Source organism: Neofelis nebulosa, chromosome 2, assembly GCF_028018385.1.
Source record: "Neofelis nebulosa isolate mNeoNeb1 chromosome 2, mNeoNeb1.pri, whole genome shotgun sequence".
NCBI classification, from domain to species: Eukaryota; Metazoa; Chordata; class Mammalia; order Carnivora; family Felidae; genus Neofelis; species Neofelis nebulosa.
The window spans coordinates 200,444,101-200,460,438 of record NC_080783.1 but is presented as its reverse complement, the minus strand read 5'-3'; the positions used below and the strand labels follow the sequence as shown (position 1 = coordinate 200,460,438).

General features: G+C 42.7%; 1 protein-coding gene across 14 annotated transcripts in view; it reads left to right on the top strand.

Annotated features, from left to right (window-relative positions):
• The window catches only part of EPB41 (erythrocyte membrane protein band 4.1), a 202,643-nt gene that overhangs the window by 182,877 nt on the left and 3,428 nt on the right, over positions 1–16,338 (top strand). For 8 of the 14 annotated variants that reach the window (XM_058718341.1, XM_058718334.1, XM_058718335.1 and 5 more), the window contains 5 exons: positions 2,463–2,912; positions 4,133–4,261; positions 11,175–11,276; positions 12,422–12,502; positions 15,878–15,982. In XM_058718341.1, coding sequence (XP_058574324.1) covers positions 2,463–2,912; positions 4,133–4,261; positions 11,175–11,276; positions 12,422–12,502; positions 15,878–15,976 — 861 coding nt within the window. In that variant the 3' untranslated portion in view covers positions 15,977–15,982. The remainder of the gene's footprint in view (positions 1–2,462; positions 2,913–4,132; positions 4,262–11,174; positions 11,277–12,421; positions 12,503–15,877; positions 15,983–16,338) is intronic. The other 6 variants (XM_058718343.1, XM_058718342.1, XM_058718345.1 and 3 more) reach the window with 1 other exon arrangement.

Below are 16,338 nucleotides of genomic sequence, written 5' to 3'. Positions count from 1 at the left end.
GACCAGGTGTTGCTGGCCTAAGCAATGTTTATTCACAAATGGCTTCTTGATGACAGACCACCACGTGTCACTTATACCTATTGGTATAAAATAGGCTCTTACTTGTTTATCTTAGGTATTTTCCTGGTTATAAGTCATCCTCAGTTGTGACAAATTTGTTCGGAAAAGCCATGAAGTTTTTCTCCATGTGAGTGGGTTTGGATATGCTCTTCACATTGCTAGAAGTAGCATATAGCAATTTGAGAAAGCCTATTTGTTTATTACCAGCTGATCTATTTTTGGACAGCTCTAACAGCTTGTCTGACTCCAAAGAAATGGTGAGATAAATGCCCTAGAAAGTAATACAGTGTGTAAATAATAACAACAAATTTATTTTAGTGTCCCCAGACCTTACTATTATAGGAGCTTATGGGGCGCCTGGGTGGCGCAGTCGGTTGGGCGTCCGACTTCAGCCAGGTCACGATCTCGCGGTCCGTGAGTTCGAGCCCCGCATCAGGCTCTGGGCTGATGGCTCGGAGCCTGGAGCCTGTTTCCGATTCTGTGTCTCCCTCTCTCTCTGCCCCTCCCCCGTTCATGCTCTGTCTCTCTCTGTCCCAAAAATAAATTAAAAACGTTGAAAAAAAAAATTTAAAAAAAAAAATAAAAAAAAATAAAAAAAAAAAGAATGTTGGTTGAATTAAGTGAATCTATCTGGTACTTTAGAATTTACCAAGTGCTAGGGGCACCTGGGTGGCTCAGTCGGTTAAGCTTCTGACTTCAGCTCAGGTCATGATCTTGTGGTTCGTGAGTTCGAGCCCTGCATTGCGTTCTGTGCTGACAGCTCAGAGCCTGGAGCCTGCTTCAGATTCTGTCTCCCTCTCCCTCTGCCCCTCCCCTGCTCACAAACGGTCTGTCCGTCTGTCTCTCTCTCTCAAAAATAAGTAAACATTAAAAATTGAAGAAAAAAAAAAAGAATTTACCAAGGACTTTCACATTTATTATCGTATTTGATCTTCAGACCCCATGAGTCAAACCAGGTGTTATTCTCATTTTAAATAGGAGGATATTCAAATACTCTTAGCAAGATTTTGTGTATCTCTGACTCATCTGCAGACAGAGGCAGTTTCTGTTGTCATCTCTCAGTCCTGTTTTTCATGCCCTAAGTAATATTCAAATCAGTCCACAAAAGACCTGCCAATTGAAATTCAACTTGTACCACTCTGAGATGCTCTTGAGTTGACTGTTTCAAGATGGCTTAGAAGTGAAGTTGGACTGAGGTTTCTCGAGCAGTGCATCCTTTCTTGCCTTAATAGGGCACTGGTTTGTATTCATCACAATGTAGGTTGGTTTACAAGTTAAGGACTAGCAGTGTTTTTTTAAAAAATATATAATATATGTAACTAACATGATTTGAGTACGAAAATGTGTAAGCTGAACCAGGAATGTGTCATTTACTCCAGGAATACCTTTTTAAAAGAGTCCTTTTCAGTTATTAAGTTGCTAGGTGGTATGGAATATGGTAAGTTGATCTGAACCAAAATTTCAGGCCTAAGTGGCTTTCTGGTGAGCACACGCAGATGTTTACTTTTATGACATTTGGCTTCTGTCAGACTATTCGTTTTTCAAATGACTCATATTCGTTTTTTACTGATGTGAATTCCTTCCCTTCTACCCACAGCAACTTTCTTTAAACTTTAGGATTATGTGCATCCACGGTGATGTTATCTTGTCATCCACGTTCTCTTGGAAGTACTTATTTTAGATCTTTTTCCTGTGGTGTGAGGCATTTAGCCCAGGAGGGAACTGTTTCCAGGACTTACTTCTCTTAGGGGTTGGAGATATGTCATTCATCTATGAAGAAATATATCTCAGCTCCTGGGTCACTGTTTACAGTGAAGAAACACTTCACTATTTTTGATATTTACTGTCATGACAGTGGTTACATTAAGTTCGTTCTGGATGTATTGAACCTTTTAGTTTAAAGTCAAGATGTTAGCTTCTCCCTCAGGGGCTAATGTGATGGTATTTACGGCTTGGAGATATGAGACATTTTTCAACCTGATCAGGCTACTGGAGAGTATCTTTTGATTGGCTCACAAATTGCACAGTTCCCTGTGCATAGTAATGAGTTAGGTATTTAGGAATAGCAAAGTAACTCTTTTAAGTATGAAGAGTATGTGTTATACAGGGACGATCACAGTAATACAAAGTGCTCGGTACTCTGTGAGGCACATCGCAATTATTTCACGGGTTACCAGTGTTATAGAAATACGACCAAAATGAGGTTGGAACTGCTTAAGCCATGGATATGTTTAGTGAACAGCAGTTTTTCCTTTTGGCTACCTCAGGAGCTAAGATTCTTGGTTTGTATTAGTAGTAATATCTTTTAGACCTCTTAAAAATCATTGTTGATTCTCAGAGTTCACAATATTCCCCACTTATTCCTAATCTTCTTGCTTTTGTATGTGTTCATTCATTTGTAGAATATAAACGGCATTCGCACAGAGGAGGTGGCTGCCGTGACAAAGGGGCCGTCTACCAGCCCTGACTCTGAATGGGATGGTCCCAAGCATTCACTAATTCCTAGTAAGAGCCAAATGACCACCCCGTCGGAGTCTCCACAAAGCTTTGAGTTTGGCTCCCTCTCCATAAGCAGCAAGGAGACAGAAGAGAAGGAGCAGGGAGCAGCTGGCTATCTTGATATTAAGGAAATGCCGGGAGGCTCAAGTGGGGAATGTATAGGAGTGGAGGAACAGGCCGGTGTCTTACAGTTCTCAGTATCACCAGCTTCCTCTCAGCTGCAACTTGGTGAAAAAAAGGCAGAGAGTAGTGAAGAACATGTTACACCAGGAGAGCCACTTGGAAAGCACAATGGATCATTTCTTGACTCTCGTGTGGGTAACCGGTTCCCCACCCTCATTCGAAGTTTCCAGGTAGTAACCATTTCGATGATGCAGGTCTAATGACTCACTTTGGGAGAGGGCCAGAATCTGCTGTGTGGAGGAGGTGGTGGTGGTGGTGATGATGAGGGCAGTGGCCTCTCTGCTTTCTTCAGAATCACAGAATAAAATCAAAGCCCTCGATTACTACAGATAAATGTATTCAGAGGGATTAACTCCGTGGCTAGAAATGCTTTCTCCCCTGATGACGTAACAAAATTCTTGGGGGTGAATTCCAGCTGTTTATCTTTATGAAGCTGGTGTAAGTGGCTTCCTCTTTCCCTTGTTCAAGTATGGGCTACATAAAGAGGTGAATTTCTGAGACTTCCATGATGAAGAGCCATTAAGTGTTCGGAGGCCATGCTCAAAAGATTCAAATACTCTTAATGAAAAGAAGCAACTGATTTTTGTTTATGTGCTTTCAGACTCCAAATAATGATTTATGCATCGCAGCCGCATAGTATAGCCCACCACTCCCACTGACCCCACTCACAAGGACTTCCGTGCTCATAGGCACTAATCTCCTATGCTAAGGTGGATGGCCACTTACCTTTATCACAATCAAGTGGTAGTTTTAGGGTGATTCATAGACTTTGGAAGGGGAGCTGATGGACAAGAAGCCTTTGATATTCTACTAATGTTCATTCTTCTGAAATTCTGAGATTAATCACCAGGTGGTGGTAGAAGTGATTATTTTCTTTCCAGTTTTCCAAATACTGTTTTTCTTCTCAAGAACTCCAAAGTGAATGTCTGACATTGATTTGAAAGAAGTTGATGAATTCCAGGATAATGCACTCCAATGCCACTGCTGTTTCATGTACCATTTGTAGTTAGTGGAGGAAATGCGACCGATTTTCTTAATTATAATGGCACAGTCACAAGGACAAACAAAAGTGACTGCTGTTTGGCAAACAGTTTTATATTCAAATTCTGAAGGTCAGTCTAAAGTGTTTCATATCACCGATCATAACTGTCTGATCTTACAGCTTTCCATTAAGCATATGAAAATGATTACAGTAATGCTGTTTTTTAATATCCCTCATGATTGGACACCTTGTCAAGGCTACTTTGGAATAGTGTCCAAGTCTCGGGCAGAGACTGAGCTAGCCCTTTGCTTGATTACAGCTACCACTTTGATCAGATCAATGTCAGAAGATTAGTTCTCTGTAGCCTTCAGAAGACTCTGGTAACTCTGTTTCTTTACTGCTTCACAGCCTCCCCTGGTGAAGACTCAGACTGTCACCATCTCAGATACTGCCAGTGCTTTGAAAAGCGAAATCCCAACCAAAGATGTCCCTATTGTTCACACTGAGACCAAGACCATCACTTATGAGGCTGCCCAGGTAGGACATGGTGTGATGTTTCAGAAGCCAAGACTGAAGTAAACATAATAAATAACCTTCTTTCTTTACAGAGTCTCTAATTATTTGCTGCAAATAATGCTGGGCTTTTCTGGGGTAATTCTTTTTAGAAGAGATTACTGATCTAAGGATATCCCAAAGTACTTCATTAAAAGCGAAGTTGTCTTGCGTCTGTTTGCTGATATCCACCCAATTCAATTAGGGAAGGCAGTCTGTGTAATGGTTAAGAACATGGGCTTTGGATCAAACAAAGTGGAGCTTCTCCACTTCAGTTACTGCAAGTGATTGAATGTCTCTGAGCCTTGATTGGCCCCTCCCCTTCTTCCTCCACCCCGCCCATGATGTTAATATCTACCTCATGATTTTATTATGAAGATTATATGAGATACATACTGTATGAACTTGACTTGAGCATCATGCCTACAAGTGTAAATAAGTAACAGCTATGATGATTATCATTTATTCCAATTAAATTTAAAACCACACAAGAATTGGGGTACCTGAGTGACTCAGTCAGTTAAGTGCCTAAATCTTGATCTCAGCCCAGGTCTTGATCTCAGGGTCTCGCACAAGAATTTAAATATTCACAATTTTTATTTAAATAGAAATTTTTTTATACTTTTAGCAAAATTTCTCCTTCATTGTTGGTAATTTGAATGAGCTAAGAGTTGCTTTATGTTGAATCAGGTTTTTCCCCCCTTTTTTTTTTTTAATTCACAGAGGCCAAAAGTTAGAAAAAGTTTTCCCTCTATAAACTGATAAGCAAATATAAGCAGATATTTGTTGAGTGCATTTATGTATTAGGTCAAAGCAGTCTACAAGGTAGACAGAGGATCTGTCTGGAACTTTGGTTATAGTTGTCAGAAACAGACAACAAAACACATAAACAAGTATATAAATTTCAGACATGGTAAATGCTATAAAGAAACCAAAATAGGATTAAGAGTTAGACAATACGAGGGGCACCTGGGTGGCTCAGTCAGTTAAGCATCCGACTTGTGATCTTGCTCAGGTCATGATCTCACGGTTGGTTTTTGTTTTTGTTTTTGTTTTAATTTTTGTGTCTTTATTTTGAGAGAGAGACAGAGTGCGAACAGAGGGAGGGGCAGAGAGAGAGAGGGAGACACAGAATCTGAAGCAGGCTCCAGGCTCTGAGCGGTCAGCACAGAGCCCGACATGGGGTTCAAACTCACGGACTGTGAGATCATGACCTGAGCCGAAGTCGGGTGCTCAACTGACTGAGCCACTCAGGTGCCCCTAAAAATTTTTTTTTTAACGTTTATTTATTTTTGACAGAGAGGGAGACAGAGCATGAGCAGGGGGGGCAAACAGAGAGGGAGACACAGAATCCGAAGCAGGCTCCAGGCTCTGAGCTGTCAGCACAGAGCCCGACGCGGGGCTCGAACTCACAGACCACGAGATCATGACCTGAGCCAAAGTCAGAAGCTCAACCAACTGAGCCACCCAGATGCCCCATGATCTCACGGTTTTTAAGATCAAGCCTCAAATAATGCTCTCCACTGACAGCGGGGAGCCTGCTTGGGATTCTCTTTCTCTCTCTCTGCTCCTCCCTTACTTGCACACACTCTCTCTCTGAAAATAAAATAAATAAACTTAAAAAAAAAAGAATTAGACAATATGAGATTGTATGAAAGGTTGTTCCTGTGGGGCTGGCATAGTCAGGAAAATCCTGTCTGAGGAGGCCACATTTTGGTTGAAGCCTGCATGACAGGAACGAGGCAGCTGTGCGAAGCTCTGGCTGAGTGATTTCCCCTAAATCCTTATGGTTAATTCTCACACTATGAACTGGATGAAGATATCCCTTTTAGCAAACAGTGTCACTTGCCGATTAAAAGCATGTGCTTTGCAATTAGACAAACAGAAATTGTATCCTAGCTCAACCACATACTAGCTGGATAACTTTAAACAAGTCGCTAATCTCTCTAACCCTCTGTTTTCTTGGCTGTAAAATGGGGCTAATATCACATTCCATTGCAAGATTTGAGGGAGGATTAAGTGAAATGATGTCTGCACGGTGTTTGGCACATTCGTGGATGTTCAGTTAATGTTTGTATGCTTCCCTCTTCTCTCTTGTGGTCTAGAGTGTGGAATTCGAGTTTGATAAATAATGAAAGGCTGCTTAAAGTGTTTGAGCAGTGGTGGTAAAGCAACATCATTGAAGCATGATTTCTGGAAGATGATTCCTAAAGCTGTGTGCTGAATATTTTAAAGTCGGGGGATGCCTGGAGACAGGAATATGACTAGAGCTAGTCTGGGGAGATGCTTATAAAGAACTGAAGTGTAGCTGGAGGAAATGAGAAGAAAGAACTGTGTCAAGAGAGACAGAAATGAATGAATAGGACTTGGCAGTGCAGGGAGTTGAAAAAGGAAGGAATAGGAAATTACTTTAAGATTGTGCATGTTATTAACCAGAGGATGTAAGAATTACTTTCATATGGTAGGAAACTCTTTAAATTGTCATTGCCATGGAAACAACCTAACTAGCCACCAGTAGGGAACAGGTTAAATAAATTATGATATATACAATTAATATAATTCGGCACAGCTATTAAAAAAAGCTTCTGATGGAAATAATCTGTGTAATAAGTTAATAGATTAAAAAGCATAGTGGAATGTGGTATAAATAATATGCTGTTTATAGGAGGGAAAGAGGAGGCTCATATATGAATATATTATCTCTGAATGAATGAGTACTCAAAAAAAAAAAAACCCCAAAAAGTAGTGGTGGCCTCGATGAAGGATCTGGGACTACAGGACTGTGGTCAGGAGTGGGAGGAGACTGACATTTCATCCTGTTCCATTTTGAAGTGAATTTTGTAGCATATGCATGAAAGTTGTTAGGGCCAACCTGCACACAGAAGCCCACGTGGTTTGAGTGTAGCCCCTGTAAAAAAAGGAAAAGGAAGCAGTCATTTTAGGTTTTTGTTTTTTGCTTTTGTTTTTGTTTTTGAGAGAGTGTATGTGTGTGCATGCAAGTGGGAGAGGGGCAAGGAGAGTGGGAAAGAGAATCTCAAGCTGTCAGGGTAAAGCTTGATGCAGGGCTCAATCCCATGACCCTGGGATCATGACCTGAGCTGAAATCAAGATTCGGGACACTTAACCAACGGAGCTACCCAGGTGCCCCAGGAAGCAGTCATTTTAAAATATATTCACATGTAGGAGAAATACAGAGGCAGCATCATGTGCTAGAGAAAGCGTGTGGGCTTTGGAGTTAGACTTGGATCTTAATTCCAGCACTTGCTGGTTTTGTGACCTTTGGTAAGTCACTTAAACTTTTTGAGTCTTAGCTTTCTCGTCTGAAAAATATATTTATAAGGTTATTAAGGTAAAGATAATATTTGCCTGGTGTATAGTAGGTATTAAAAAATGGTAGCTATTGCTATATTATATTGTTATATATCTACCTTTATTTCATTTTAATTAGGCTTAAGACAGTCGGCCAAAATACAAATCACTTCTCATTACTCATGCTAGACAGCAGAGTAGAGTGGGGAAAGTACTGACTTTACAATAAAATTTCCTGGGTTTAAACCTGCTCCATCAGTTACTAGTGTGCAATCAAGTTAATCACTCTGTGCCTCAGTTTCCTCATTTGTAAAATGGAGCTAATAATAGTTCCACCTCCTAGGGTTGTTGCAAGGAACAAGTTAATGTGCACTTCAGATTAAGTTGTCACTGGGGTGCCTGGTTGGCTCAGTTGGTTAAGTATCTGACTTTGGCTCAGGTCATGATCTCACGGTTTGTGGGTTTGAGCCCTGTGTCAGGCTCTCTCTGCCCCTTCCCCGCTCCTGCACACACTGTCTTACTGTCTCTCCCTCTCTCAAAATAAATAGATAAACATTAAAAAAAAAAAAAACTTAGGTACAGGGAAATGCACAGATTTTAAGTGTTCAATTTGATTGATTTCCACAGATGTATATTCCTGTGTGACCAGACACATTTGGGATACAGAACATTTCCATTACTTCTGAAACCCTCTTCAACTCTTCTAGTTGCTTCCTACCCCTCTAGGCAGCTACTGCTTTGATTTCTATCACCTTAGCTTAATTTTACCTGTTCTTGGATTCCATATAAATGGAAGTATACAGTAGTACACTTTTGTGTCCAAACATGGGTTTTGTTTGTTTGTTTGTTTGTTTCATCAAAGTTATATGAGTCTGTAGTTTGCTGTTTTTTATTGTTGAATAGTATCCCATTGTTTGAGTGTGCCACAATTTGTTTATCCTTTCCTTTGTTGATGGACATTTGAGTTGATGCCAGTTTGGAGCAAATGTGAATAAAGATACTGTAAACACTCATGTGCAGGTCTTTGTGTAGACATATGTCTTCACTTATCTTGGGTAAACACCTAAGAGTGGAATTGCTAGGTCATAGGATAAATGGATGTTTAACTTTATAAACGGCTGTCAAAGCCACCATACCATTTTAAGGAAACATTGGTTAAAGGGTCAAAGGAAAGAGACCACTTGTGGGAAGAGTATAAGTCAGAAATCATAACAAAGTCTCCTCCATCTTCCACTTCTTCAGAGACAGAAAGCAGGGAGGCAGTCGGTGGGAAGTAGAAAAATACGATAGAGTCACAGATTTAGTAGAGGTGGAGCTCTCAAAAAGGTTTAGCCCTCCTGACACACATTTATATTCTTTTTTAAAAAATGTATTTATTTGGAGAGAGAGAGAGAGAGAGAAAATCCCAAAGAAGGCTCTCTGCTCTCAGTGAGGAATCTGATGTGGGGCTTGATCTCCCAGACTGTGAGATCATGACCTGAGCCGAAATCAAGGGTCAGAGGCTTAACCTTAAGACTGAGGCATCAACAAGCACACCCAAATTTATATTCTTATAATCATGTATAAAGTACTTCTATGATCTCTTTAGATCTGCACAATAATGCCATGGTGGAGGCAGAGCCCATCTTACAGTATTGCCTGTTACAGACGAGAAAACTAAAGCTCAGAGAAGAGAGAAGGACTTGCCCGAGATCCCATAGCTAGTTAGGTCTGAGCTGGGACCCAAACCTCAGTCTTCAGACCAAAAGTTTTCTGGCCCTAACTTCTAATGCAAACGTTTATTGCCTATAGAACCTTGACAAATTATTGAACTTCTCTGGCCCAACTAAGTTAACAGTTGCATTGTGTGCTTGGCACATAGTAGAAGTACAATAAATAATAGTTTAGTTCGAATCTAAGGTAGATAAGTGGGTCTGGGCTGAAGAAAGTGTTAGCGAATGAGCCAGCAATATACCTAGCATGGTGCTGGCATGTATGTGCATGATTTATGATTATGTGAGATGTAGGTGTCACAGGCATGTCCCCTCTCTTTGTTTTGTCTAGATTCTTACCTGCAAGGCAACTCCAGCCAGAAACTCTTCTTCCTAATTCTCATCTGCTCCTCCTGTCTCCCCACCCCCCATATCTCAAAGTTTTGCCTCAATGAAATGTGGTCCTGCTCATAAAAAGGCTGGAGGCCTCTGCTTATAATACAAATGACTTACGTAAATAAAGAGGCAGAAAAACATAGTAATGTAACACTTTTTTTTTTTTTACCGCAGGTTCTTTATGAGAATGATTGCAATTCTCTAAATCTCCTCTGAGCCCGTGTACGATACCAGAACCTACTGGTCATTGTTTTCTGGACAGCGTGTTGGCTCTGAGCAGCCTCCACCTTTCTAGTCTCCTCTGTTTCCATCCCAGTCACAGGGCTGTCAGCAGTTCTGAGTCCTGCTACCAGCCCACGGCCACTGATAACCACCTCTCTTCCTTTTTGCTAGTGTCATTTCCCAACCTGATCATAATACATTGGTTTTGGTCATAATGTGGTGAGCTCTAGAGAAACAAGAAGTAGCCGCAGCCCTTGTTCTCTGTGTATGTTAGTTTCATAGCCTGGCATTCTAAATACTTTTAAACCCTTCCTAATAAGGATGGTCCATTGCAATACTAGTTTTGTTGTCAGAAGGGTCATTAAGGTATTTTGTAGGTTTCTTCCCGTGGTGTCTTAAAGGGATATTTCCTACCTTATTTGCTCCAGTCTCCCATCTCAGTTTTCAAAGAAGATAGCCTGAGATTCCTTGGCTCCTTAAGCCCTGGCAAGGACCTTTCCCAGTCCTTTCTGGAAAGTTCTGCCCTATGATTCAGAACCTACCCATGCCTTAGCACCCAAGAGTTTACACTTCTCCTGCCTTAGATGGTGTGTAAAGAGCTTCAGGTTTGTAGAGAGGACAGCTGCCACATACAAGTTTTGAGTACTTGAGCAAATCATTCGCCTTCTCTGGGCCTGCATTTTCTTACCTGGGAATGCTAATGAGTCTCTGCCCTGTCTGTTGATTTCACAGGGCTTGTGTGGGCATCAAAAAAGACAAAGGTTTTTTAAGGTTTATTTATTTTTGAGAGAGAGTGTGAGCGAGTAGGGGAGAGGCAGAGAGGGGGACAGAGAATCCAAAGCAGGCTCTGTGCTGACAGCAGCGAGCCTGATAGGGGGCTTGAACTCAACAAATCATGAGATCATGACCTGAGCTGAAGTTGGACGCAAAACCGACCGAGCCACCCAGGCTCCCCTAAAAGACAATGTTTTGAAAGTCATTTGTGAACTCTAAAATGCTGTATACACATGTGTGGTCATTGTCACTCTCATTGGTTGTTTTCCTGCCTTCTCTCTGATCCACTCCTGTCACTGACCCAGTGCTAAGGAAACTGACCATCCAACGTTTTTAGAAGGAGCCTTGTTGCCAGGGGATTGTTTTCTTTATTAAGAGATCGCTGTAAGGGAATTAGGTTTTTGCTTTAGAATGTACAGCCAAAGAGCAAAACTGCTTCCTGCCACATTTGCCCACAAGGCTTCCTGAGAGGCATGTTGAAGAGCTGTGGTTTTTTTTTCCTGCAGACTGATGATAGCAATGGAGACTTGGACCCAGGAGTCTTGCTAACAGCTCAGACCATCACATCTGAGACCACAAGCAGTACAACCACAACTCAGATTACCAAGGTAACAGACCAGTTAGAACTTCCTTCTGGAAGTCAGTGGCATACCAAGCGTGGTGCCTCTGTAGGAGGGACCCTGGTCCGTAAGCAAGGGTTTCCAGCTCCATCCCTACTGAGCCAAATTGTTCCAACTGTCACAGATGGAAAGGCCCTGCTGCTTTCCCCAGTGGTAAACCTAGGGAGACCCTGAGGGTGTCCTAGTCTAGTGAGTAGTCTCGTAAAGTCATACGTGCTTGTTGTCTTTACACGTGCGTCTCTCTGATCACTACCCTGTCTGGACGTAAGTTGAAAAAGTCAGTTTAAGGACAGGCGTCATTGGTATTATTATGCAGCTATTTTTTCCAAGTAAAAAATCAGAACTCAGGGCCCAACAGAGAGTTTTTATATCATGTCCAGCGTCAAGGCCATGGGAACTATAGTTTGCCCACTGAAATATTGGAATTATTAGAACATTGTTTACGGGGACAAACAGCACAAATTATCTAAAATCAGAACTATTCCCTGAAAATCAAACAGTCCGTGTTTGCTATAGCACTAGAGGAAAATGTATTTTCTTGTAAGTAAGAAATCTAGATTTCTGGCCAAGCTCTAGTATCAATACACAGATGACTAGAAGTTAGTTACTTACTGTGTCTAGACCTTAGTTTTCCTCATCTGTTATTTAAGGAAACCTACCCACTCTGAGGGGTTATTTGAGGATCTTTTGATATTAATAATACGAAAATGCTTGAGAATAAAGAGCCTAATTTCAAGCTCCATGACATTTTTGTTCACAGTCTTCTGATTTTTCCCCTTGAAAATAATCAAAATATACAGAAAAGAGCAAAAAGAAAAACCTATCTGTTTTTATTTACTCACTGAATATCTATGGTATTTAGAAGGAAGAAAAAGGGAAAAGTAAATAGCAAATTGTGATTTTCTGTTTTGCTTATTAAAGATCTTAGCAGTCCAAGGGAATAGAGATGTGCTCATTTTAGTAGGTGCAGCCAAGGGTTTGGGCAAGTGGGTAAGAAAGCTATTCTAGACGGTACCCAGCAGCAGATTAAAATTTGAAGTAGAGCTTTCAGATTAATCTTTTACTATTGCTGGGTTTGTTTCCCTTTTCTCCTTTCCTTTCTTTCTCATATGACTACCTCCCTTTGGTTTCAGACTGTAAAAGGTGGGATTTCAGAGACGCGGATTGAGAAGAGAATTGTGATCACAGGAGATGGCGATATTGACCATGATCAGGTGGGAACACGGAAGAGATTGTGGGCACGGAGGAGGTCTCTGGGAGGGAAGATTGATGGATATAGGAGTTGCCTTTCAAAAGACGCCTCTGCCAGCTTCATCCTGAGGAACCCCCCGGGCCACTCTAGTGCTTAAGTGGGAAGGCCAGAGGGAATCAGAGCACGGAGGCCTGTGGGATATGGGGGCTGCAGGTGGGGGGAGCATGAAGTGGAATGGCAGGAATAGAAAGCTTTTTAGACTCAAAAAGCTGTGTTCAAATCCTGGATCTCTCCATATTGTAGCTCTTAGTTTCCTAGGCCTCCATTTCCTCATCTTTAGGATGGGCATTCTGGCATCTTCCTCTCGAAGTGGTGGTGAGAATCAGGTGAGATGGGGGATGTCCACCATGAGGTACATGGTGGATTCCGGGTGAACAGAGCTGTTGCTGTTCAGGCGACAGCGTGTCCCTAAACGTGTACTGGAGACAGAAGAAGATAGCAAGACAAAAGGAAAGTGTGATCCCTGCCCTCAGAGGGCTTAGCGGCAGAGGAGATGAGGGGAAGCAGGAGGAGGTAGACTGAGAATCAGGAGCCTTGACTTCGATTCTGTCCTAGATCTGTCACTGACTTACTGTCTGACCTTGGGCAAACCATACTACCTCTGATTCTTTTTTGTCTCCTAAAAGAGAATAGGTTGATCTAGATCATTTCTGGGCTCTTCTGAGTGCTAAAAATCTATGTTTCTATATTAATTAGATGCTAATTGTGCTGCAAGCAATTAACAAATAATAAGGTCAGGATTGATGCTCCTAGCTCTCTGCTGAGTGAGGTGAGAACAGTAAAGCTGCAGAGAAAAGGGGGTGGAAGGGACTGCATGCAAATGCTTCTGCAATCATTGACAGCAGTGCTGGAGCAATCATTCTGTGGCCTTTATGCTGATATCTTGAGTGCCTTAAAAAAAAAGAAAGAAAAAGAAAAAGAAAACCTGAGCTGCACCACGGGCAGCTCCCTTGGTAGCAGGGCTGAGACTCCCAGCTGAGAATGGCTGCCGAGTCCAAGTGGGAGGCCCTGCAGCCTGTTCGCCTCTGCTTGGTGGATCCTGCTGTTACCTGCCTGCATCCACCTACTTGGTCCGGTTGATTTGAGCCCCTGCGATGTGCTCAGTCTGTGCTAGACAGCAAGAGCAGGAGGACAGGAAGGTGTTTTGGGTTTGGAGTGAGACAGCACTGAGTTGACTCTTGATTCTGCAACTTACTAGTTGTGTGTCCTTGAGCAAGTTATTTTACTTCTCTGAGCTGTAATTTTGCCATCTGTAAAAGAAAGATGATCCTAGATTTCTTTCAGGATTGTTAGAAACATACTTGAGAGCTCAGAGAGATGCTCCTTTGTCCCTCGGTTCTGCTAGGTATGAGGGATGCACGCAAGGGATGAGATATGGTGTATTCTGGATGGGTGGGGGGCAATTAAAGCAAGAAGTAGTGTGATGCAGGCTTTCCTGGAGAGAGAGGTGTCAGCCAGAGTAACCGAAGAGATGGTTTGGGCTGGGCCTTGACACATGAGCAGGTGGGTTGGGAAAAAAAGATCAGGGAAAATGAGCAGGGGCCAATAGAGGTGCCAGTTTCATGGAGTCCTGAAGACCAAAAGAGGAACTTCCCCTCTTCCCTCATCCCTCCTAGAGATAGTTCTTAAGAGCCAGGGTCAGTAGTCAAGTGTTCAGATCTAGCTAGAATCCTTTTTTTTTATTATTTATTAAAAAAATTTTTTTAACGTTTATTTATTTTTGAGAGAGAACGATAGAGTGCGAGCAGGAGAGGGGCAAGAGGAGACAGAGAATCCGAAGCAGGCTCCAGACTCTGAGCTGTCAGCACAGAGCCCAGCATAGGCCTCAAACCCACCGACCGTGAGATCATGACCTGAGCCAAAGTTGGACGCTTAACCAACTGAGCCACCCAGGCACCCCTTTTTAAAAAAAATTTTTTAAGTTGATTTATTTATTTATTTTGAGAGAGAGAGAGAGAGAGAGAGAAAGCAGGGTAGGGGCAGAAGGAGAGAGAGAATCCCAAGCAGGCTCCATGCTGTCAGCAGAGTCTGATGTAGCGCTCAAACTCACGAACCGTGAGATCATGACCTGAGCTGAAACCAAGATTCAGATGCTTAACTGACTGAGCCATCCAGGCTCCCCTAGTGTCCTTTTTAATAGGGAGGGCCTGTCTCTTGAGAATCCCCAGATCACCGTTCCCCAAAGCACCTTGGGTGCTGTGAGCTTGAGGCTCAGAGACTTGCTACCCAGGAAGAGTAGTGGTATCATTTCCCTGACTTTCCCTCTGTTTTCATTTAGTTTTTCTAAAATGATCAGAATTCCTTCAGATGCTAACACAGGGTCTCCCTGAAACTAAATGACAGTGTAGTGAAGAAGAAAGCCTTACAGATTTAAGTTAAAATCCCTGCTGCATTACTTACTAGCTGGGAAACATTAACCACTTTATTTAACCACTGAACCTCGGTTTCTTTGTCTGTAAAATAGAAACAATGAGGGGCGCCTGGCTGACTCAGCTGGAAGAGCAGGCAACTGTTGATCTTGGGGTTGTGAGTTTGAGCCCCACATTGGGCACAGAGCTTACTTCAAAACAAAGTGGAAACATGGGGTGCCTGGGTGGCTCAGTTAGTTAAGTGTTCAACTTCAGCTCAGGTCATGATCTCACGGTTCGTGGGTTCAAGCCCGTCGGGCTCTGTGCTGACAGCTCAGAGTCTGGAGCCTGCTTCGGCTTCTGTGTCTCCCTCTCTCTCTGCCCCTCCCCCAATTCATGCTTTGTCTCTCTCTCTCTCTCAAAATAAACATTAAAAAGTAAAAATTTTAAAATGAAGTGGAAACAATGACGTTACCCTAATTTCATTGAGCCATCCTGAAGATTAAGTACATAATAATAATAATGTGCTTAAGCCAATGCATGGCATCTAATAGGCCCTCCCACTCTTCCTTACTTTCTTTCCTCTCCGTTAGCCGAAGATACCTCTTCCTTTTTGTAGCATGCTTCTATATTTTCCTCTTCTGTTCTGAACTTCCCGGCTACCCTATAGTGAATACAGATTTTTCACTCACTTCTTGAGTGAATCCTCCCAGACCCACCCAGCAGGTACAGCTGTCACCCCTAAAGTCCCTTTATGATTCCTTGACGACAGCTCTAGCCTTCCCTGTCTCTGTGTTTTCAGTCCAGGAGCCTCCCTATGCAGGATAGGGGAGGTAAGGTTATTATCAGCTTGGCTTAGCCTAAATGCTGCCCTGGTACTACAGACGGAAAGATTGAATTTGCCAGAGAAACGATGTCCTGAGACCCCTGCCTTCCTTCACCAGCCAGCCTGCTTTCTGCCTGACGAACATTGTTTCTGTCTTTCTCAGGTCCTCGTACAGGCCATCAAGGAGGCAAAGGAGCAGCACCCAGACATGTCAGTGACCAAGGTGGTCGTCCATCAGGAGACCGAAATCTCTGAGGAATGAGCTCAGGTATGGGCTGTTCTTGGTGGGGTGGAGGGGGTCCACTGTCCCCCCCTCAGAGAACACTGAGCAGGAACATCCCCCAGAGGTGTCCACACTGGGACTTAATAAAGCAAAGGCAAAGGAGAGGCTGATGAGGGAGACAGAGAAATTACTAAGGATTTGGCTCCAATGAGAGCAGCTGGCCTCCTTGGGTCCTCCTGCCTTTATCAGGCCAGCAGTGATAGGCTGGAGGACACACCCTAGGCCTGGATGGAAACCCCCACTCACTTCCTGAATCTTCCCGTTTCCTCCTGCTTCTTCACTTAGCCTTCCCTCTCTCTTCTGTCTGCGATCTGCTCTCTGCTGTCACAGGGATCTCTGAG